The sequence below is a fragment of the Ornithorhynchus anatinus genome, chromosome 12 (genome assembly GCF_004115215.2).
Source record: "Ornithorhynchus anatinus isolate Pmale09 chromosome 12, mOrnAna1.pri.v4, whole genome shotgun sequence".
Classification (NCBI taxonomy): Eukaryota; Metazoa; Chordata; class Mammalia; order Monotremata; family Ornithorhynchidae; genus Ornithorhynchus; species Ornithorhynchus anatinus.
In genome coordinates this window covers 59,644,463-59,668,443 of record NC_041739.1, presented here as the reverse complement: position 1 = coordinate 59,668,443, position 23,981 = coordinate 59,644,463, and the positions used below count along the sequence as shown (strand labels likewise).

The 23,981-nt window shown below is 55.4% G+C and overlaps 1 protein-coding gene across 6 annotated transcripts in view; it reads right to left on the bottom strand.

Moving 5' to 3' along the window:
* Positions 1-208: 208 nt before the first annotated feature.
* Positions 209-23,981, bottom strand: part of LIMCH1 (LIM and calponin homology domains 1) — a 75,582-nt gene continuing 51,809 nt past the window's right edge. For 3 of the 6 annotated variants that reach the window (XM_029076717.1, XM_029076718.1, XM_039913697.1), the window contains 16 exons: positions 23,459-23,921; positions 21,232-21,594; positions 19,384-19,477; positions 18,377-18,549; positions 17,207-17,312; positions 16,522-16,640; positions 14,935-15,018; positions 14,186-14,278; positions 13,874-13,981; positions 12,931-13,058; positions 11,922-12,043; positions 11,603-11,705; positions 11,213-11,290; positions 8,288-8,396; positions 6,466-6,568; positions 209-2,082 (listed from right to left, as the gene is read on the bottom strand). In XM_029076717.1, the coding sequence (XP_028932550.1) occupies positions 2,057-2,082; positions 6,466-6,568; positions 8,288-8,396; positions 11,213-11,290; positions 11,603-11,705; positions 11,922-12,043; positions 12,931-13,058; positions 13,874-13,981; positions 14,186-14,278; positions 14,935-15,018; positions 16,522-16,640; positions 17,207-17,312; positions 18,377-18,549; positions 19,384-19,477; positions 21,232-21,594; positions 23,459-23,921 (2,272 nt within the window). In that variant the 3' untranslated portion in view covers positions 209-2,056. The remainder of the gene's footprint in view (positions 2,083-6,465; positions 6,569-8,287; positions 8,397-11,212; positions 11,291-11,602; positions 11,706-11,921; positions 12,044-12,930; positions 13,059-13,873; positions 13,982-14,185; positions 14,279-14,934; positions 15,019-16,521; positions 16,641-17,206; positions 17,313-18,376; positions 18,550-19,383; positions 19,478-21,231; positions 21,595-23,458; positions 23,922-23,981) is intronic. The other 3 variants (XM_039913694.1, XM_039913696.1, XM_039913695.1) reach the window with 3 other exon arrangements.

Here is a 23,981-nt window from a genome sequence, read left to right as displayed (position 1 = left end):
CCTCTGAGGCCTCCTTCCCGTCCCGTCCAGCACCTTGGTCCAGCAATGCCCACGCCCTCTCCCCATTGTTGAAACTAGGCATCCTGCACCCGCGCATCTTGCTGTTTAAGCTAAGGGTGAGGAGGTGGTGTCTCGGGACCCCGACCTTGGGCCCAGCCATCCAGGGACTTTCCCTGTGAGAAAAAGGAGCAAACAGGTCAGCCCAGCACCAAATCCACTGGCACTGTTTATTTATAAATGTACATGGACTAGAAAAGCGCTTGATTTTTTAGACAACTTTTTTCCTTTCATTCCAGAGGCATTTTAGAATAAATATTGTAAATGAAGGTTAGTGAAAAATGAGAAAATGCATCTCCCTGCCCACCGTTCCCCACCATGGCGTTTCCCCAAACGAGGCTCAGCCCTCACGGCTCCTGCAGATGGTTGCGGCTCCCTGGGTACCTAAAAGTGGGGGGTGGGTGGGAGGAGGAGAGCAGTCAGTTCTGGGGGTCTGAGGAGTGAGAGAGACACACAAGAACAGGAAACAATTCGCTTTTGGAACATCTGTGAAAACTCAGGCTTTGCAGGCCTGTGGAGCTGAGCCATGGTTCAGATGGTAGCAGTGTTGTGGCTCTGGGTGGGAAACGGGGTCCTTTTCCCCTCCCCTAAAGATGGGAGACAAGGAAGGGTCGAGAGGGGGTGTAGTCGCTCGGTGACAAACGGACACGGGGCAGGCCGGCATCCACCTGACCCCACGGGGCCGCCCACGCGGATCGGACAGAAGCGGTTGGCAATTAGAACATAGACCGTGCCAGCAGCAGGGGCTCCTAATAGCACACGTGTGTCTTGCTGCCTGAGGAGGCAACATTGTCGTTGGCTTCGCTCAGTGCCAGGGTGCGAGGGAGGGCGGCGGTGGGTTCTGTGCATTTTGGCACTGCTGTCTTCCCTCCTTGGCCCGCCGCCCATGTGTTCTAAGGCACAATTTTTGCGAGAGGACATAGAAGTCCCAGAGAGAAGCAGCACTGCTCCCCCAGGCCTGACCGCCCTGACCGTATAGCTGAACTCTCACTCCTCAATCCCTCTCTTACAAGAGATTGCTCAATTCACAAAGAAATCCCCCCAGGATTCCCATCCTCTCCCTTCCACCACAGCACCCCCAGCCAGGCCAAGGACTCCACCTTCTCTACAGGACCTCCTTGGCATTCAATTTGCTGGGGCTTCCAGACCCGGTAAACAGATTTCCTGTCCCTTTAAAGGAAGGGGTAGGGACAGGGCTGTGCTCTCTGACCCTGACACCCGCTTGCTCTCAGATGGCGGAACTCCATCCCGGGAACAGTCAGTGGAGTTGGCCGGATCCCTCTGGGAACGACAGGGAGATGGATAAAGTCCTTGTGGCTGGAACACTAAACAGGGAATGGCGTGGGACGGATCCCAAACCACTTCCCTGATGGCAGCCTGGGGGGAGGGGAGGAGTGAGGAAGGGAGGGAGGGTCTGCACCTCGTCTTCCCCAGCTTGGGGCTGCTGCTTTTCCCAGCTGACAAACATGGCTTTACTTCCCTCTCCTGGGCACGTGCCCGGGTTGGGGAGGGCAGCCGGTCGGCCCCTGGCCCAGCTCAGTTTTCTCTTTCTGCCCCCAGAGCCCTCTTGGAGTGGTAACATATCAGCAGGACATCTCCCCCTCTGAAGGGGAGGCGACTGTGGATGCGGGTGGATTCTCAGGCAGATTGCCAAAGCAGTGCCTTTGTGAAAAAAAAAAGCCAAGGGGGGCCACTTGGGGTCAGAGGTTGTCAGGTGGGACATTTAGTGTTTCACGGGCGTTAGTCTGATGCTCCTGGGATGCGAGGAGCTAGAACAGTTCTGTAAACGGAGTGGGTTTAGTGTCTAGAAATGTTAAAACTGAACGGCTTATTGCATCTTCGACCATGTTAACGATGACCCCTTCGATTCGAACCACACCGGCCCCGCAACTACCGGCCAGCAGAAATGTGCAGTCACAGGCATCGGGGCAGAGCTGGGCATCGAGCCCAGTAGGGAGGCCAGGAGTGGGAAGGGACCGTGTGCAGGCGGGGACTCGGGTCACAATGTTGTGGGCTGTCCGGCACCTAAGAGACAGAAAACCAGAGGTCCATTAGTGGGAGAGCCGAGCTCAGCCCTGCCCTTTGGGGAAGAATTTACACTTACCCCACGTGGGCCATGGCCTGCCTGGAAGAAGTCAGGGATGGAGAGGGGAGCTGCGGGAGGAGGGGTTGGCTCGTCTATCTCTGACCATGAAGGCGGGTGTCCAGGAGAGCAACTGGCACACAGACCCTCCTAGTGTACTGTGTGTCCCTTTTGGGGCAGCATTCCGGCTCGGGGAACTGACCCTTTCACTAATCTGATAGCAGGAAGGCTCACTGAGGACAAAGGTGTGAAAGAAACTGTGGATTGGAAGCATCCAAAGGAACCTCGGTATCCATCCCCTTTGGCAGGGCAACGTTGATTGAAGGTACCAGATGAGACGAGGGCCACGAATGGCCATTTTGGCTGAGGACGTACCCAGAGCTGCTGCAGGGGAGCTCAGCTCAGAGGAAAGGTCTTCCATATGGTGAGGCTATTAGGATTCCCAGTCTCTGATGCTGCCACTGGGAAAGGCCTGAAGTTTCTCCCCTCACCCTTGTCCTTTCCTCATTCTCATGGTCCTGCCCTGTGGGAACCAGCTGGATCTGTGGGCAATCCGGGCAGGGGCCGTGCCTTCCCCTTTGAATGGGGCCCCCAGGAGGTGCCCAGCAGCCTCCTGGTACCGAGGACAACGGTAGCGATGTCGGGTGCTCCGGGCGGTCCCGAAAGCCGGCAATCTGTGACTCTGGACAGCTAACGCTGCCTGGAGCTGACCTGCCGGCCAAAGACCCCACAGACCTGCAGCCACATGATGCATCCCTGCCCACCTGGTCACTCGTTGCACTCCATAGGAACACGCCGGGCAGGAGCGAGGGTGTGTGAGTGGTGCCGTGCAAAGCCCCAGGGCTAAAATCAGTTCCTCTGTTGCCAGACTCAGTCCTGGAGCTGAGTCGAGGCTAGTCAACCTTCCCCAAAGATCACTGGCTCTCCCTCTAAAGTCCAAGGAAACAGGTCTGTGGGATCACAGGGAAACGCCTCACCACGGGCCCTCAAGGCTGAGCTACCCTCCGATGTACCAGCCACAGAGCTGAATAAACGGGTAAATCCCCTGCTCCATCAGCACTCCATTGGGTCATCAAACCCTCTCTCTGGTGCAGCGCCCCTCACTGAGGGCCAGCAGGAAATCACTGCAGGGTAGGGGCCTGCAAGCATTTCTCACTCGCCCTCTGCAGGGAGGCTAGACAGCAGACTGGGTAGCTTCCCTGCTCCTGAAACTCCAAACCTCAACAAAACCCAGGGGTCCCAGGGGCCTCGGCCTTCTGTCGGCTACACAGCTGGAGCAGCAATGGACCCGTGCCCCTCCTCTGCAGCACCTGTCTGAGAGAAGATGGCAGAGAGGCTTTTTGGAACTCCTGAAGCTGCCGGTCCCGTCCTCAGTAGGTCAGCTGGGCCAGCCGCCTGTCTCGGGCCAGTGAGTGTCTGCTATTTCCTCTAGGGCCGGACATGCTATCACCCTCTGGTGAGGATGTGCCTGACCGTTTCTGCTGTCGCATCAGACGCCCTCAGTTTGGAAGCAGGAGGCTAATTTGTCTTCACCAAAGGGCAGGTTGCAGCTCAGAAAATGGGCATGAGCGGGCAGCGGCTGGGCAGCACCGCCCCCTGGTGGCAGATGCCAACAGGACTGGTCCCCCCTTAAGGTCAGTGAAGATGTGTAGAACACTGAGCTAAGTGTTCGGGGGAGTTCAATAGTTAGTAGACATACCCCCTGCCCTCAAGGGTCTTAGAGATCAGAGGGGGAGGACAGGCAGAAAATAAATTATAGGAAGGAAGAAAAAGTGTTCCATTTCTATAGACAGGGAGATAGGTTTGTACGAGGCTGCAAAAGTGTTGAGAGAAGGGAGACTGTGACCCAGGAGGAAGACAAATTAGTCTTAGAGGAGGTGGGATTTCAGAAGGCTTTGAAATCCAGGAGAGCTGTGCGTTGTCAGATTTGAACGGGAAGGGAGTTGCAGACAGGAGGAAGGGCGTTAGCAAAGGGGTTATATGTTGGGTAGAAGAGTGGAGAGAATGAGGCCCAAAGAGAAACGGAGCTTGGATGGAACACAGAGTTCAAGCTGGGGTGCTGTGGAGAAGAGGGTGGAAAGGTAAGAGGGAGAGAGCTGATGGGCTGCCTTGAACCCAAGGGCCCGGAATTTCTGTCTGACGCAAAAAAGAAAGGGCAACCACTGGAGGTTTTTAAGGAGTGGGGATACTGATGTTCAATGGCATTTTAGAAGGTTAATCTGAACAGCAAAGGGAAGTATGGACTGGAGGCTGGAAAACCAATGAGGAGGCTTGATACAGGAATCTCGCTTGACGAGGACAGGGGCCTGGACAGCGGGGAAGGCTGTTTGGATGAGGATGTAAAGGCAGATTTTGAAAATGGGGTGGAGGAGAAAGTGATGAGATTTAGCAACAGATCAAATATGGGAATTTTTTATCATGGTTGTTTAGTGCTTACTCTGTACCAGGCACTATATTAAGCACTGGAATAGATACAAGTCAATCAGGTTGGACACACCCATGGAGCTCACAGTTTTAATCCCCAATTTAAAGATGAGGGATCTGAGGCCCAGAGAAGCTGACTTGACCAAGGTCACACAGCACACAAGTAGCTGAGCTGGGATTAGAAACCAGGTCTTTCTGACTCCCAGGCCTGTGCTCTATCCATTAATAATAATAATAATAATGTTGGTATTTGTTAAGCGCTTACTATGTGCCGAGCACTGTTCTAAGCGCTGGGGTAGACATAGGGGAATCAGGTTGTCCCACGTGGGGCTCACAGTCTTAATCCCCATTTTACAGATGAGGGAACTGAGGCACAGAGAAGTTAAGTGACTTGCCCACAGTCACACAGCCAACAAGTGGCAGAGCTGGGATTTGAACTCATGAGCCCTGACTCCAAAGCCCATGCTCTTTCCACTGAGCCACGCTGCTGAAAGAAAAGTAGCAGTCGAAGATGATGCCAAGGTTGTGGACTTTGGAAACAGGGAGGATAGTGGTGGTGTCAACTGAGTTGGGAAAGTGAGGGGGAGGAGAGGATTTGGAAGGGAAGACGAGGGAGTTTAGTTTTTGACATATTGACCTTGAGATTGCTGATGGGACATGCACATGGAGATATCTGCAGGCAAGAGAAGTGTGAGATTGCAAATGGGGAAGAGAGGTTGGGATGAACAGGATATATTTGAGGTGTAGGTGAAACAATGGAAGTTAATACAAAATGAAAAGTTTAGGAGGTCCAAAACAGAGCCTTGAGGGACCTCCAGTTTGGGGTGAGAGGTAAAAGAAGAGCCTTCAGCAGAGGAAAAGGAGGTCAGAAGAGTGGGGTGTTATTGTTTTTTCAAGGGGAGAGGGTAGATTTTGAAAGCAGGCATTTCTTGAGAGTAATTTTAGTGACCAGAGGAAGTTGGGGAGGCCAAAGAACTTTAGGGAGTTTATTCCTCACGGTTTCAATGTTTTAATAGCTGGTAAGGTCAGACATTGGGGCCCTGGGAGTTAGAAGTCTGGCACAATTAATAGGAGCCTCCAAGGAAGAGAGGTAGTCTTGTTGCACTGAAGAGGGGGCAGGGGTTTAGCAAGGGAGGGTGAATCTGAGGACTCAACCCACTCTACTGCACAATCCTAAGTGCTTAGTACTGGACTTTGCATAATGAGTGCTCAATAAGTTCCTTTGATTGAAGTGGCTAATGTTGGCCAGCATCTAGATTTACACCAGCAGTGCTCTGAGCTTGAGCAGAAGAATCCTACTCAGGAGGTGATCCAGGACTGGAGAGAGTGAGTTGGGTTTAGTGGGTAGAATGGGGCTGAGGATGTGGAGTTGTGCAGCAAGCGGGAAGAGCGGATGAAGAAAATCTTGGGGGGCAAAGAGGAGGGAAGGTCTAAAGAGCAGGGGTATCTGTGGGGAGGAAGGACCTATGGGGCAGTTGGGTGACAAGGTTGTGATCAGAGAGTGGGATTTCAGAGTTGGTGAGGTTAGTGACTCGTGGGGAGCTGGATCCAGTGTGTGGAGCAGAAGCTTGCCAGAGTTGAGAAGGGAGAGGAAGTGGGTGGTTGAAGGAGAGAAGAAAGGAGACAGAAGCCAGGGAGCTGTAGACTAAGAGTCAGACCTGAGTGATAAAGGGTGGGAGACTAGGGATTCAAAAGAGGAGACGGGTTAAAAACCTGGGTCCGAGGGTCCACTGGGCCCTTCCCTCCCCTCTCAACCTCTTGCCCAGGGGAAGGGGTGGAAAAGCCAACTCTGCCCCTACTGCCGGGACACCCACGTGGGAAGCAACGCGAACAGGACAGCCTGCCACTGAAAGGTCAGAGCCAACAAAGCACCAAGCCCAGAGAGTCCCACGCTCACTCACTTCTGGAGCGGTTGTAGCAATCATTGCAGGTGAGAAGGCCGTTCCGGATTCGGACATCCGTCCCCTGCGCGGCATCGCCAAGCTGCCCCCTACACACTCCACACTGTGGGCAGAGAGACGGGAGACAGACAGGAAGTTTCTGAGAAACCTGGCCCCGGACCACTTCCCCACAGCTGAAGAGGGGGCTGGGCCCCAGAGATTCTGGGCTGTGAAAAGGGTGGGGGGAGGAACCAAACCTGGCTCCTTGTTGGTATTTCTATTCCATTACCCCCTGCCACATTGGCTCAGCCCGGGAAAGGGGATGGGGGACCTCTGGGAGGGCTGGTCCCCTCCTCCTCATCTCCTGGCTGTCTTGCTCATACTAGATGCCATTTCAGGGATTTTCACCTGGGAGGGGGAAGGGAGTATGTGAGGGGTGGGTCTGGACTCCCCATATTTTGCTGCTTCCCAATCCAACCCCCTCAGCTCTCCAACACGTCTAGTACGCTGTGGCCTTACTACCCCTAAGACACAGCAGGCACTCATAAACACCCTCCCCCAGGTCCCGATAAGCATCTCCAATGTGTGCTGGGAGAGAGAGTGCGGACGGCTCAGCGCAAGCCATCACCACGACCGCAAACCCAACTCAAGCCCTGGTTCCCCTGCCTGTGGGATACCCACCCCGTTCCCGTATGCAGAGTCCTCCAGGAGGAGGCAGTTCAGCGCCATGCAGCGGCACCCTGGATGTCTGAGCATCCCTGCTCACCCCAAGTGTGGAAGGAGACTAGAAAAGGAGAGCAGTGCAGTCTAGTGGATAGAGCATGAGCCGGGGAGCTAAAGGACCTGGATTCTAATCCCAGCTCTGTCACTTGCCTGCTGTGTGATCTTGGGAAAGTCACTTAACTTCTCTGTGCCTTAGTTTCCTCATCTGTAAAATGGGGCTCAAGATTGTGAGCCCCATTTGAGACAGGGACTGTGTCCAACCTGATTAATTTGTATCTACCCCAGTGCTTAGAACAGTACCTGGTACATAGTGGTTTAACAAATACCATAAAAAACAAAGTCTCTCTAAAAACCACCTGCCTCCCACAAACTTGACTGTCCAGGAGACGGGCACTGCTGAGCTACACACTTGTGGTAGGAAAAACAACCAGAAGAGAGACTGGCACTCAGGAAAGAATCATCAGTGCCTTGGATTGCCAGGATACTAGGTGAGGATGAAAATCGTTATCGGTCAACAAGGTGACCAGCTCTACTAGCGCATGACCCAGCAGGCGAGCGCAGTTCATGTCTCTGCCCCAAGGGAGCCCAGGCCACGAGCCCAGGGTATCGGGCGCGGGACAGTGCCCAGAAATGGCTCTCAGCAGGGGTTTGCTTTTAGAAAGGCGGGCACCAGCGTTGGGCTGGCCAAACTCCCCAGGGCCCTTGGAGACCAACTGGTGGTGCTACACCAGATCCTGACCTGTAAGTGTGTTGCCATCACCACACGCCTGTGTGAGCCCCTACAGAGGTGAAGAACGCTTCCACCGCTGCTGTTCAAGTGCCAACACTGGGCAGACCTAATTGAGAGTGCGCAATTTTGACCCCAAAATGGCAGTGATACCCCCACAGGCAACAAGGCATTGGCATGAGGAGCGCTGGCCCACCCCTGTGGAGAGGACATGACAAACCTCCTGCCTCCACCCAGATGGTATTGCCCGCACTGGTTGGGCACAAAACACTGGTAGCCCCATGCCACTCGAAGGCGGGCAAACCAGACATGCCTTATCTGGGGAAGAGCCCGGACCATTTTTGCCAGGGGAGTCCGAAGAGGGAGCCTGACCCTGGACCCATGCCCACGTACCCTGAAGCAGTGAAGATGGAAGTACAGGTGGAGCGTGTCGATGATCATGGCTGCCCCTTTGCCTAAGGGAAGGCCACACGCAGAGCACAGCTTCTTCCCACTGACCGACCTGATGGGGACAAACACATTAAAGGCTGTCAGGAGGCCAGTGAGCAGCAGGCCAAGGCAGTGGTCAAGGTGGGGTCTGACAGGTGTCTGCAGCAGGGTGAAGAGGAAGGAGAGGATCTGGGAAATGTGGAGGGAAACTGATGGGATTTAGCAACAGACTGGATGTGAGACTTAAAAGAGGGAGGAGTTGAGGATTATGCCAAGGCTCTGGGTTGAAGTGATGGACAGGAGGGTGGCAGGGGTGTTGACTGTGAGGTGGACAGGATGTGAAAAACTCCATAGTGCTCAGTGCCTAGCCTGTCGATGCCGAGGACCTTGCTCTGGCCCCTTGGAGGAAGAACTGGTTCTCCCTGCAGGTTTCTTGGCTAGTGTTGAGGGGGCATTATCCATCGTCCCAACCCCATCAGCGTCTTGTCCTGGCTGACTCCCTGCCAACGCCCAGGCTCCTCTCCTCTCTTCCTCCACAGTCACGTGGAGACTGGGGATGGGCAGGGCGCGGCTGTCTCGCCAGGAGAGGCGCCGACTGAATTACATTATTAGATTGTTGGTTCCAGCCATCGTAATCACCGCCCTGGCAGGAACACGGCCAGGCCGACGTGCAGGGCTTCACCCTGGTCTGGGCCTGGGCCTGGTCCAACTGAGGCCGAACTGGGTGGGCGGCAGTGGGAAAGGGAACGAGATGGCAAGGGAAAAACCAGTATTGATACTGGTGTCTCAGCCAACAATCTCTGCTCTGTTCTTTCCCCTCCTTCCCAACTGTTTCTCAAGAGATGTCCCGCTTGCCCTCTAAACTACTCTCACTGATATCTGTCCTAATGACCCTACCCTCTCTCACTTCCTAAACACATCTGCTCCCATACTCCTCCCTGGAACTCTCTCTTCCTTCACACCCGCCAGACCACAACTCTTCCCATCTTGGAAACCCTTCTGAAATTGCATCTCCTCCAGGAAGTCTCTTCCCTTATTAATCTTACATGTTGCCACCCCACCAACTAGCACTTGGATGCCCCTTTCTCTCTTCCCTTTTTCACATATTATATATGCTTCCTTCTACCCAAGCCTCACGAGGGACAGGGTCCGTTTCTAATTCCCACTTGTGCATTCTCATCCAGCACAGTATAGTGTTTCGCACACAGTAAGTGCTTAATAAATACTATTACTACCTGTAATTTATTTTAATCTTGGTCTCCCCATCTTGATTGTCAGCTCTTTGAGGGCAGGGACCATCTCTGTTGTCCTCTCCCAAGCGTAGTAGAGCACCCCACACATCATAGGTGCTTAATAAATAAGACATTTATCCTTTTCTCCTTCGCTTTCAACTGCTCCTTCTCTATGGCGTCTTCCCCTCTGCCTTCAAATATGCTCACATCTCCCCCACCCCATCTCCTACTGCCTAACTTTTCCCAACTTCTCCCTCATCAATTCCCTTGCCCATTGCCTCCACCAATTATTCCAGTCTTTTAACTCCCTTCTGAAGCTCCCTAGGGTCTCCTCCCTCCCTATCTGGGTCCCTGATGCCTTCACCAACTATTTTAACAAAATGAAAACCATCCAGGGTACCACCCCCACTTCCCTTGCCACCTCTCACTTTTCCCAGCCATCAGTCAGAGATTCTGAGGTCTGCTTTCAAAATCTACTCTCTCTCATCCTGTCCCCCCGTTTCTCTCCCTGCTCACCCTTTCAAAACACTTGCTCCCACTCTTCTTCCTCCTTCTATTTCCCTCCCTGCCATCCTCAACTGCTCACTTGCTGATGGCTCCTTCCCCTCTGCCCCACTCTCATCTCCCCTAGTTTACAAAGAGCTCTGAACCCCAATGCTCCACCCAGCTATTGCTTCATCTCCCTCTTCCCACTCCCTTCCACTCCTCCAACTGGTTGTAACACACCCGCTGCCTTGGAGGGGAGGAGTGGACTTCCTCCCCTCCAACTCCCTCCTTGACCCTCCACAATCCTGTTTCTCCCCTACTCCCACTGTCAGGAGCTCATCCATTCACAAGTCTTTACCAGCTCTAATATGGATGGCTCTCAAATCTACTTCTCCAGCACCAGACCCTAAACTCACCTTTCCTCTTATCTTTAGGAATGCTGTATGGACCATTTTCTTAAACTATCGCTTAGCATGCATCTCCCCACTCCTCACAACCAGCCAGCTACCAGGCTCTCCAACAGCTCTCCCCATCTTACGTCTCCATTCTCTTCACCCGCTCCTTTCCTCCCGCTGCTCCCGCTAATCTACCAGACCACAGTCTTCCCATCTTCAAAGCCCTCCTCCTCCTCCAACAAGCTTTTCCCAATTAATTCCCTATAGCCCAGCAGCCACTTTTCTAGTGCATCTGTGTTTATTGGGCACGGACTTGGGAGTCAGAGGTCGTTGATTCTATTTCCAGCTCTGCTATTTGGTCGGCTCTGTGATGGGCAAGTCACTTAACTTCTCTGTGCTTCAGTTACCTCATCTGTAAATGGGGATATAGTAAGCACTTAACAAATATCATCATCAACATTATTATTATTATCAATAGCATCATTATTATCTCCATCCTCGGCACCTGGATACATTCAATTGTGCAACCAGTTAGTTATCTGTTATGTTTTTATGCCTGTCTCCTTCATTAAAGTGGAAACTGTAGTGTGCCACATTTGGCGGGCGCTCAATATGTACCATGGCTACTACTTACCGTAAGCCTCCCAAAAGAGGCTGGGGCCCCAGAGGCCACAAATTGCCCCTGGTCCTATCTGACCTGCTGGGTTGGTTGGGGAGAGGGGAGCCTGGCTGTGGTAGGGTGAGTGGCTGCGTGTGTTTGTGTGTGTCTGTCTTACCTGCTGGGGGACTGGCCTGGGGGCGTGGGAGAATCTGGCGATGGCAGTCCAGCTCTAAGCCTTTCTCCGGGGTTCCTCCTGAAAAGGAAAGAAAGTGAATGTTTGACCCCTGCCTTTCATGGCCCGCACCCTACCAGAGCAAGCCAGTGGCTCATTTAAAAGGATGTGTCAGAAGGTGAGCTGGGGTCCCACCCTCCACCAGCAGGCTGCTTGGAGCAGGGACTTCAAAGGTGCAACCTCCCCTCAGTCCAAAATGATTCCCTTTTGTCCGAGCCAGTTTCCCTGAGCTCTGCCCGGAGTGGTAGCCCGGCAGCCCATTGGCTCTCCCCAAAGTTGCCTCCATCCCCTCTGCGCATCCCCCGCCGAGCTGTTGTCCACAGCCTCCCTCACCTCCTCGCTTCGCCAGGAGTGTTGGGCTGGTGGTTGTCTCCCATCTCCAGCAGAGCCCCTTCCAGTTTCCCAGTTGTGGCAGGTGGAAGAGTCCACATTACCTCTGAAGGCAAGGAAGGGGGCTCGGTCACCACGGTGTGAGGGAGAGCGGCCGTGGTCCACCTGCCCTCCCTCGGACATCACCATCCTGATGGCAGGACCCGGCTGTAGATGTCGTCCTCATCACATAAGAGATTTTTTACACCCACAGTGACTTGCCAAAGCCCCTTCCCAGGCCAGTGGGCCCCTGGGACCAAGGGGGAAAGAATGGCGTGTTTACCTGGGGGCAGTGGCATTGGGCCAGGGGATGTCCGCTCCGCTAGGGTTAAGCTGGGCTCCTGGAGACTCTCCTTGGGCAGAGGAGTCTGCAGTCCTGGGGAGTTGGTTCCTGTGGCCACCCTGCTGATCAATGGACCAGACTTAATTTTGGTTTTTGTTTTTATGGTGTTTATTAAGTGCTTACTATGTCCCAGGCACTGTACTAAGCACTGTGTTAGATACAACCTAATCAGGTTGGACACAGTCCATCTTCCTCGTGGGGCTCAGTCTTAATCCCCATTTTACAGATGAAGGAACCACGGTCCAGAGAAATGAAGTGACTTGTCGAAGCAGCATAGCTTAGTGGAAAGCACACGGGTTTGGGAGTCGGAGGATGTGGGTTCTAATCCCGGCTCTGCCGCTTGTCTGCTGTGTGACCTTGGGCAAGTCAGTTAACTTCTCTGTGCCTCACTTACCTCATCTGTAAAATGGGGATTAAGACTGTGAGCCCCATGTGGGACAATCTGATTACCTTGTATCTACCCCAGGGTTTACAACAGTACTTGACACATAGTAAGCGCTTAACAAATACCATTAAAAAAAAGAAAAAAGGTCACCCAGCAGACAAGTGGCAGAGTCGGGATTAGGACCCAGGTCCTCCTGACTCCCAGGCCAGTGCTCTATCCACTAAATCCATGCTGGTTCTCAGCCCCACCAGAGGGTAAAGTGCCAGAGAGGGTGACCTGGCAGGGGCAGAGCAGGTGCCACCCTAGCTGACCCTGCTGTGCCAAGCCAGCATCCACATCACCCCCTCAAACCCTCCAGAGGCTGAGATGCTCAACCTGGTGGCACTGCAACTGCTGCCCAGCAGAGGTTGCCCAGTGTGCTCAGTCCTCGGGCCTGCAGTGCTGCCAGCAGCATCACAACACTGCAGAGGACGTGGGGGAGAATGAAAGCTGGAGCCTGTTTTCGGCCAGACTCCTTTCCCGGGGGGTGCATACGACCCTGTCTCTCTCCAGCCCCGCACGAACCTCCGCTCTTTGCTCCCGGATTCCGCTGCTCCGTCTGATGGCAACAGTTCTGCCCCTTGCTGCTGCCGCCGCCCCCGGGCTTCACCTTCTTGCTCTTCCTCGGGCCAGCTTCCTGGCACTGCCTTGTCCTGGGGCAACAGAGTGGGGAGACTGAACTGGTGAGGGGCCAGGGAACCACAGTGGGGAGAGGGTTCTGTGATGACCTCCTCGGGTCCAGGCTGCTGAGCCATCAACATCTCCGACACGGACCAGATGGATTTCTCATTTGCCGCCTCCAAAACCAAATCAAACGGAAAATCCTACTACCACTACTATTACTAATTATTATTATTATTACAGCATTTATTAAGGGGGCAGATACAGGATAATCAGGTCCCACGTGGGGCTCACAGTCTGTAAGATAAGTTTGAACAGGATAAGTTTGAGCACAGGTATTAAATTCCCATTTTGCAGATAAAGGAACCGAGGCAAAGACAAGTTAAATGACTTGGCCAAGGTCACACAGCAGGTATGTGGTAGAGCTGGGGTTAGAACCCAGGTCCTGACTCCCAGGCCCAGGATCTTCCTACTAAGCCGTGCTGTTTCTAAGAACCCTCTCTCCAACCACTCTCAATTATGAGGGTTATGGCTTATCCAGGACCCTTGAACCCCCTGCCATGCAGAGAGGTGGGGAAGATGCACTGTCTCTCCCTGTGAAGGACAGGATAGTCCCTCCCGCAGAGGGCACCCATAATTCCTGCTTCCTGCTGGCACAGAGGGACTGTCCCGTCCACCAGAGGAAGACTACTGGTGATCCGGGGTTAAGACCCAGGCAGCGTAGCCCTCTCGCCTGCTCCTCCCTCACCACACACCCCTCCCACACCATCCTCCCCACTTTCGGCCAGCCCTGCTAGGCTCAGGTCCTGAAGCCCCAGTGCCTGCCCCAACAGATCCACTGTCTCACCCCGGTCCCGGGTCCCTCTGTCGCAGTGGATGAGGAGGAGGACAACTGATCCGCAGAGCTTGAGGACACCGACAACGGCACCACCGTGTCTTCGATTATCCTGCGCTCCTGGAGGCAGGAGTAGGATGAAAGAGTTGAATGCACCCCAGATCCCACAGTCCCAGAAAAGGGTCCCCCTCCCCAAGTGGGCAAGGGCCCGGGGGGCAGTGGGGGAGGGGAGGCCCACCATAGGTGGCTGGGGCAGATGATCTAGACGGCAGTGGTCATGGCCACCCTGGCTCTCCCTCCCACCGAACCCCAGCCTGCCTTTACCTCTTCATAGTATCTTTGCTCTTCCTCTTCCACCTCCCTCTGGGCCCGCTCCCACTCCTCTTTCAGCCTGTCCTGCTCCTTCTGGTACCGCTCCTGTAGGTCCAATAAAGCAATCAATCAATGATATGTACGAGTGCTTACTATGTGCAGAACTCTGTTAATAATAATAATAATAATGATTACGATGGCATTTAAGTGCTTACTATGTGCCAAGCTCTGTTCTAAGTGCTGGAGTACTTAATAATAAATATGTTGGTGTTTGTTAAGTGCTTACTATGTGCCAAGCACTGTTCTAAGCACTGGGGTAGATACAAGGTAAACAGGTTGCCCCACGTGGGGCTCACAGTTCTAATCCCCATTTGACAGATGATGTCACTGAGCCACAGAGAAGTGAAGTGACTTGCCCAAGGTCACACAGCTGACAAGTAGCAGAGGCGGGATTAGAACCCACGACCTCTGATTCCCAAGCCCGTGTTCTCACTAAGCCATGCTGCTTCTCCATGCTGTTCCAAGCACTTGGGAGAACAGAGTATGAGAGAAATTAGCAGACACGTTCCCTGCCTATAATGAGCTTACAGGTCAGACAGTCACATTTGCACTCGCTGCTCTGGACCAGAGGAGCCTCTCGGGGGCCCAGCCGGCCAAGACCCCTCCCCTTGCAGCATCACATTGAGACGCGGGGGCTGGAGGTGGGAGGTGAAGGGGAAATGTACCAGGTGTTCCCTGCCCCCAAGTCCCCCCAGCCCCACCTGCAAGCGGCGCTCCTGCTCCTGCTGCCAGCGCTCCTGCCGCCGCCGCTCTTCCTCAGGGTCCCACGGGCCGAAGCTGAAACGCTGGGGGGGGGGGGGGGAAATGGGTGGGAGGATTGGTCAGGCCATGGGAGGGCAAGCAGCTGACCGTGCCCAGCTGGCCCCATCCCTGGGTTCCCTCCTGCTGACTGGTGTGGGACCCTGAACCTAGGGACTGAGCTCCCTGGGTGGAGCAGGGACCTTGGTCTGGTCAGACTGGCCAGGGGTGGGTGCTGACTAGCATGGGGCTAGTGGCCTAGAGCCAACAGGGTAGGGACCCCCATTTGGGGGTCTTTCCACCCTCCTTCAGAAGCTCTCAGGTTCAGCTGGAGCCTTGGGGAATGAGTCTGAGAGCCAAAGCCTGAACAGCTGTTGGGGAACACTGAGCCCATCACCCACAACTGGGTGGCTGAGGACACCAGGCCCGCAGCGCCACAATTGGAATCTTGGGGCACCGGTCCCATTGCTCCCAAACACTCAGTCTGGTCCTGGTAGGATTAGCTCCATTCTCAAGAAGCTTCGGCTACCCAAGAGCAGATCCCAAGTGAAACTGGGTCGATCAGAATCAAAATCCCCAGAACCTTCAGCTCTCTTCCTCCTAGCTAAACACTTTCTTCTCCTACTGCACCCCAGCTCGTACTCTTGGTTCCTTTCAGACCAACCTATGCACTGTACTTTGTTCTCACCCCTCTCTCGACTGGTCTCTTGCCTATGACGTCCTCCTTTCTGGCTGGAACTCTCTCCCCACTTCACATCCAGTGGCAGACCATGGCAGACCACCCAGCTCTATCTCCAGGGCCCTCCCCTCCTGAAATCACAACAGCCCCAGGAGATCTGTCCTGATTAATCTGTTTCCCCACTACCAGCCAAGTTACCTAAGCACTTGGGTAAAACTCACCCCTCCCACTACCCTTCCACTCAGTTCTTTAAACTCTGTTGCTTCCCTCTACCTGTAATTTACTTTTGCAAACATGCCCCCCGCTAGATTGCAAACTGCTTGAGGGCGGGGATTTTGCCTTCCTACTTGGCTATTCTCTCTCAAGCGCTCGTTCCAGTTCTCTGCACACAGTCGATACTCAGCGACAACTAAGTCGGGTGAGATCAGGGCAGTGCTATTCTCGAGCCTGACCAGTAAAAAAGGGCTTCGAAAACTGGGCCACAGTATCTCTCTGCTGCAGCTCTAGAAACCATTGGGGGCGGTGGCCGCCTTACAGCCGGGGCTTTCAGGGCATCACAGCGTCCTGCCCAGGGTTGCTCCCCGACCAAACCCTCTATACAGTAGGTGTTCAGGACATAGCGGAAATGGTGGTTACTGTAAGGAGTAACGAAAAACCACCATCACCTTGTATAGCCAGTCACCATCCCAGCCAAGCAGGCAGGCTTCTAGCCGTCTCAAGCCTTCGGGATCCAGATGGCCTGGGGGTTTGGGGGTTTGGGGGTCTGGATTCCCCAGGGGTAGGTGGGCTGCACGGGCAACCGCTCACACACATCCCCCCCGGCCCCAGCTGGCCCGACCAGCTCCCGGCACAGTAGGGCAGAGTTACTCACTGGGGACTTCTCATCGCCACTGGGTTCCGCTGCTGGAAGATGGAGGGAGGAGATTTGTTCCATATCTCGGTTCATCTCGGAGGCTTCTGCCCCTTGGCTTGTCCTATGTAGGGAGGGCCCTGGGCCACAGGTAGCAAGGGGAGCCTTCACAGCCATGAGCACACCTGTCTCTCCCTCACCACCCGACTCGCCACAGGCCTATCTGGGTGACACCCCTTGGACACTGATGCCACCCCGTTCAGGACCCAGCATGCCTCGTAGCCTGATTTGTGGGGGCCTGGGTTGAGCTGCTTGACTGACTCGGGGAGAAGCTGATCCGGGGGCAGGCCTTGAGTACAGGCCTGTGAGTGTTCATGGGAGGGAGCTTGGCGGTCCCCTGAACACTTGGCTGGAGGGAAACTCCTTCACAGAGCCCCCCCCCACCTTCTATTTCTTAGGGTCCCAGAGGAAGGATGCTGTGGTGTCCAACTCAGGAGAGGGCTGCCCCCCGACCAAGCCTCTTGGTACCAACGAGGGGAGTCTTCTGGGAGAAAGTCCTCGCTATCCACCCCCCACCCCCGGGGCTCCCGGGAAATCTGGTGGAAAGAGGCCACCTTCCCCCAGACTCCACTGTCTCAGTTTCTGAGCAGAAGGAGCGAAAGCGATTTCCCAGAGCAGGTGTCTCCGTAACCAAGGCGTCTCTCACCATGCAGATCCAAATCGGGCAAAGTGAGCTGTGGTACGCCAGGCGCTCGGGGCGAAGACGGGAAGACCACGCTGGCTTTAGGTTCGGAGGACTTTGGAGCTGCCGCCTGTGGATTCAAGTCCAAACCCGGTGTGAGATCCACCCACCCAGGAAAGATGGGGTGCAGGGGGCTTTGGGGTGATTCTCTCCCAAACAGAACAGTCTCAGGACTTAGGGCACTGAGGAGTCACAGGTGGGTCCAAAGGCATGACCTCAAAATGGTCCCCCTCTGTGTCCCCTGTTTGTAGTACCTCACTCTCTCCACCACCCCCATTCTCATTCTCATTTTTTTCATTCAGCGCAGGCTGGGACAAGGCACTGCACCTCTCTGGGCCTCTACATGTGTAAGATGAGCCAGAGGATGGAGGGGTGAAAGTAGAGTTCTGGGCTGGCTCGCTCTGGGGGAGGCTGGTGCTCCCACTGTCCTAGGGCCATCACCCAATTGGGTTTGGATCCCGAGTTTTCCAGAGGTGCCAGAACATCCCAGCTGCCAGTTGGTGCTAGAGTTCAGGGTGCCAGAGTTCCCTAGAGCCAAGCCTACCTGCCTATAGTCCCTTGTTTCTGAACCTCCAGGGTCCCTGAAGCCCCTTCTCCAAACCCCTCTCCAGGGCCAGCTCAGGCCAGCAGAGGTGGAACCCCAGAGCCATTGGCGGGAGCCATCAGTGAAGCTGGGCCCCCCAAGCCACCCCTAGCTCCTGAGGCAGTATGGCCTCACCCAACAGCCTGGACTCTTAAAGGCCCCATCTATGGGCTTTTCACTGCACCAAACAGCCCGAGACACCTGGGAGACCAGGGAGACCTGAAAGCCCTCAGGGGAATGGTGCTCTGGGGGGCAAGGGAGACCAGGGATCAGGTCCTAAGGAGAATGGTGCAGAGGGATCAAGGGGCCTGAGAGCGGTGCTGGGAAAAAACAGGGGTCCAGCACTGCTCAGGCCTGCTACACAGACTCTGAGCCCCATTTTCGTGAGTGAAAGGCCAGCTTGTGGCACCAAGCCAGGTTCCAGAGACTAACCAATGCTGCCCGTGCCCAAGCCCACTGCTGGAAGGGCTGTTTCCTTGGAAGACAGCAGCAAGACTCGGTGCAGGAGCCTATCTCTTCAGGCCAAGCCCGCACCACCTCGAGTACGTTACCTTCTGCGACAGCACCAACTGGACTTGGCCGCAGGCTTCGGTGTCTGGTCCCCTGGCTGCATCTTGTCTTCCCACAGCGGTGGCAGCGTCCCGGGGTTGGCGGCGAGTGGAAAACTCCACCGAGGCCACGGTCGGGCTGGTGCATGTCACTGTTGTGACAAAGTGCTGGTGCTCTAAAATGGGCCCCGCAGGCAGACAGACCGACATTGGTGGGCACAGGCAGCCAGCGGCATCTCTGGGGTTCTGGCCTCCTCCTGCCCAGTTCTTCAAGGTGGCTCGGGGCAGGTTCCCGGGGAGGAAAGGTCTGTGTGATGTTCAAACCCAAGCGGACCTTCCCACCCTCGCTGCCGAGTTTGCCGGTGACAGAGACAACCGGCCCAAAGGCCCTTCAGATGCCCCAGACTGGCGCAGCATTATTGGCAGGGCCAACCTTCAGAAAACTCAAATGAGAATATTTGAATTGGGGGGGGGGAATTAAATACTAGTTTTCAAAGGATTTGGGTGATAGAAGTCGGGTCCACAAAGGCAAAAACCCTAAAGATCCAGCCTCTGCTGTAACAGCTTGCTTTTCTCTGAAACGCGGATGCAGAGGCCTCAGGGGAACCAGCAGGTGCCGTAACTAGCAGGGGATGCAGTGTGGGCTGCAGGCTGCCGGCTTACAGAGTGACAGTATTGGAACGAAGGCCAAATGACAGAACTGCCAGTGGGGCACCTGAAAGCTGGAAAAATGTTTCGAGAATATTTTTCTGGCTAAAGTCCTATCCTGGGAAGTGGAGTGAGTCTCTTAGGGAGGTGTGACCCACACAGGTTCGGAGAAGGAGATGGACAGACTATCCATCCACCAATCTATTGGGGAGACAGTAATGACTGGGCAGACAGTCCCCCAGGTCTATCCCACATAGGGTACATCATACCCTGGGGAGCCCTGGGCAGACCTGCCCACGGTGTGATGGACGTGGATACTTCCAGACAGCACACCCCACCCACCCTGGCAATGCAACACCAACCTGGAGAATTGGGTTTTGCCGTGGGCTCCCCTGCCAGTCTCCAACCTGTCTCATCCTCCTGCCCACTCGGTTTCACTTCTCTGGTGGTGGCAACCTGCAAGACAGATTGTTTTTGGTCAGGCCAGGCTGACAACAGCCTGCCAGCCCCACGGGCCGGTCTGGAATGGGGCTCGCATGGGCCAGTGGGTGGGAAGCAACCAGGCTGGAAGTGCTGAATGGTGCTACACACAAGGATGAACTGCTCCCATCCCCACAAGGATTTCCTACACTGACAGTCTGTGCCAGGCGCTGGGATGAACCGTGTGCTCGTTGCTCTCCTGGACGCCCACTCTTGTGGCTAGGGACAGGTCCACTAAAACTCCTAATTCTCCCTTCTCCATCCCCAACTCTCCCCCAGTGACCCTGCACAGACCATTCCACAGACCATTCCACATCCCTAACTCTTCCCTCTCCATCCCTGACTCTCCCCCGGTGACCCAGAACGGACCATCGCACACTCCTGACTCTTCCCTCTCCATCTCCGACTCTCCCCCAGTGATCTAGCACGGCCCAACCAACACCCTTGACTCTCCCCTTCCATCCCCAACTCTCCCCCAGTGACCCAGCATGGACCATCCCACACTTCTGACTCTTCCCACAGAGGCCCAGCAAGGACACTCTTCCAGGGATGTCTCCAGACTGGAGGAACCCAAGGTCGGGCAGATTCTGGCTCTACGCCACCCCCTCACCCCATTCGCCAGCCCCAGTGCTATGGTCAGTGGCAACTACTCCCCTCTCACCAAGGAATGGTGACATTTCAGGGGCGGGGGAGGAGAGGCAGCATTCAGGCCAGAGGACAGTGCTTCCTTTGAGGGCCAGGCAGAACCAGCCCAGTGGGCTGCCAAGGAGAATGGATCGGGCCTTCCTGCACTCCCTATCTATGGGTGGGTGGAGGGTTCGGGGGAGAAGTCCCACGGCAATGGCAGCAAGAGACAGGCAGGGTCAGCAGCTCCAAGGGTCGATAGGAGCCACAGACACGGGACCGCTGATCTGAGGGGTGGGTTTCTGGCCCCCGCCTCAGGCCACAGCTTCTCCCAGCTGTGCAGGGGGCTCCCGATCTGCAACACAGAGAACTGGGGCTCCCGGCACCTGGGAGAGCCACCCGCTTCCCTGCCAGCCTGGCTCCGAGGTAGCGCCGTGCCACACTGCCAGGGTGTGTCCACCCACACAGAGTGCTGCACACAGTTAGTGCCTAGTACAGCACTGTGCATACAGTAGGGGTCCAATACTGCTAACTGCCTAGTAGGTGTCCTGTACTGCACTCTGCATTCAATAACAGGAGCCCCAAAACAGCGCTCTGCTTACAGTTAGAGCCCAGTACAATGTTTTGTCCCACAGCAAGTGATCGGAACCACTACCTGGAGCCCAGTCCAGCTAAAAATGCAGAACTTTATGCTAAATTAGGTGACAGTCCCAGGGCAGAATGGACAATGAAGGAGGGACCCAGGCCGGACAGACCATGGGGTATTAATGAACGAATGAATCAGTGGTATTTGTTGAGTGGTAAGCGCAGGGCTGGGGAGCAATCCGCTTACTGTGTGCAGGGGTCATGCCATGGTCTGCCAACACCTGCCAACACCTCCAGCCGCTACCCTGCTCTGTCGAGTCCGAGGGAGCCAGGCACCGGTCCTGGGCTGGCCACGCAGTGCTGGCTTCACCTTGCTTCCCATCCAGAGGAAATAGCCGTGGACCCGCCCTCCACCTCCATCCCAAGACCAGAATGACGCGTGCAAATCCCTTCCCTATTCCCGGGTCTCTTGACCCCCATGGTCTGTGCTGGAAAGGTTGTGAGCTGATGTAGGTTCTTACCGTTGGCTCTGGGGGAGCTCCACGGGAGTCTGGCCTCTCCTCAGAGATCTCAGGGGCTGCGGTGGGGTTCCTGGGGGGTGTGGCCGGCGTCTGAGATACAGTCAGAGGCAGGCATGGCCTTTCTGCAGAGATCTCAGGGGGTAGCGTGGGGTCCCCTGGGGATGTGGCCAGCGGCTGAGATATGGTCAGAGGGGGGCTTGGTCTCTCTGCGGAGATCTCAGGGGCTAGGGTAGGGTCCCCCGGAGATGTGGCCGGTGGCTGAGACACGCTCAGAGGTGGGCACGGCCTTTCCTCTGGACACTCTGGCTCCTCCTCTTCCACTCCGTTGATGGCTCCTCTGCCGGGGCCGGGCTTTGGCTCTTCCTGTGGGTGTGGGGACAATAGCAGACCTCCCACCAATGGGGAGGATGGGACAGACTTGCTGTAAGGCTTAAAGTCTTATTAAAATCCCATCTCCTCCAAGAGGCCTTCCCCAACTAAGCCCTCATTTCCCCTACTCCCTCTTCTTTGCCTTTGGATCTGTGCCCTTTATTCACCCCACCCTCAGCCCCACAGCACTCGTGCACATATCCAGAAATTTATTTTAAGGTCTGTCTCCCCCTCTAGCCTGTAAATTCCTTGCGGGCAGAGGACGCATCTACCTACTCTGTTGTTCTGTACTCTCCGGAGCACTTAATATGGTGCTCCGCAAACAGTAAGCGCTCAAGAAATACCATTGATGGATTGAATGATTGCAAGGGATGGACCCCTGGAGTGGCATGACCCCTGCTGACCCTCCTTGGTTTGAGACAGGAAGGATGTTTAAGGTTCAACTGTAGGGCTAATCCATGCTACCACCTGCAGATTCACTTCCTTTAAATGAGCATTAACTCCTTCTTCCCCCTCCCCAAAAACACCCCCTGCAGGGTGCTTTTACTTCAATAACTCATTGGCGGCAGGGGCCGGGGTGGGGGGAGTTCGCTCCATGCTGGGATAATGGATTGGCTGAAGGGGGTCTGAATCTTGGCTGCACATCTGCCTTCAACTGTATAGTCTCATACTCAGTCCCCGCTACTGCTAAATAATGCAGTGCCTGTCACCCCTGCTATAGGGTGGGCACAGTCTGTATCTCATGTTTTTGTTGTATTTTCCTAAGCACTTAGTGCAGCATGTCACTCCCAGTGGGTGCTCAGTAAATACCCTTGATATTATTACATGCGTGTCATGAGGGAGGTTGCAAGGAGTCCAGCTCAGTGTGAGTCCCAGGGGGCCTCTGGTTACAACCTCTGCCCTCCCTGCCAGTGGGGATACGACCTGGTCTCCTGGGTCCTGCCAACTGACTCAGCCTGTGGCTCTGGGAGGCGAACGCAGGCCCAGTGGCCATAACAGTCCCCTGCCACCTTCCTGGCCCCTGTGCTATTGACAGGAGGCTGAGGCAGGGCAGTAGCGTCCCCTCACCTTCCCTACACCACTGACAAGAGGCCAAGGCAGCACAGGGGCCATGACAGCACTCTCTGCCCAGTCCACAGATTTCAGGGGTGAAGGGTCTCGTCCGGCTCCGGCTACCACTCAGAGCCCATCCATCCATTCCTACTGAAAAGCTCAGTTCCCCAGGCCTGGACTCTCCCAGTCTTGGTGATTGTGGTGTGGGGGCTGGATGGACGGGGCAGAGAGGTTCTTGGATGGCCAGAGTGATGCTGCTCCCTCAGACCAAGGCTCTTCCACTTGGTAACAGGCTCTGCAGCCACAACCCTGGGGGCCAGGAGGGGGCTGGGAACTGGACAGGGAGCTGGATGCTCAGATTTGCGCAGTGAAGCTGGGAGTCATGAGACTCACAGTGGTCAAGGTCCAGCCCAGCCCCTGACCTACTGGGCCTCAGTTTCCTTAGCAGTAAAATAGGTGTAAGATACTAGATCTCCCATGCTGCTGCCCACATTCTATGAGGATGAAATTAAACAATTCCGGGAAAGATAAAAGGGGTATTCACAAACGCTTGTGATTGTTGTTATTATCACTAATAGCAGTCACCCTGGGACAACCAATCTGTGTTCCTGAGAAACAGCCCCTTGCATCCCCTTTAGCACAAGCTCCTTTCTCTTGTCAGCTGGTCTGCCAGCAAACCAATGGGCGGAGAGCCCCGTGCTGAGCACTTGGGTGAGGGCCCCAGAAGCAAGACATGTGTGCTCCTCTACTGCCCCCCAACGCAGATGCCAGCTTCCCGGGAGAACTGGGCCCCGGCCCCTCCTACCTTACAGGTCTGGAGAGCCGGCCGTGGGGTGTAGGGCCGGGGGGTGTAAGGCCGGGGGGTCAGTGCCGACATCACTCCAGCTCCAGCCACTCCGCTGGGAGACCTGGGAGCTCCAGCGGTGCTGGGGGCTCCCGGGGCTGCGACCGTCGCCTGGACCGTGGCGGTGAAGCGTGGGGGAGGCAGGGACTGTTGGCGCAGGTACTTCCAAGGCCGGGGGTCCTCCAGGAGTGGTGAGCAGGGGGAGGAGGAAGGAGAGAAAGAGGGGGAGGGGAGGGGCGAGGGAAAGGGGGAGAGGCCGGGCTCTGTGGAGCGGCTGCGCTCCAAGAGGTGAGGCAGGTGCAGGTGCTCCAGGACGGCCTCGCTGACAGTAAACCGCTCGATGTACTGCTGCAGGATGCCCTCGGCCTCCTCGTGCGAGCCTGCATTCTTGTACGCCTCGTGCAGCTCCTTCTCTCTCCGCTCCCTGTAGGGCCAGGCGGTGGCAGACACAAGGTCACCTGGGCACGACTCTGTAAGTCCTCAC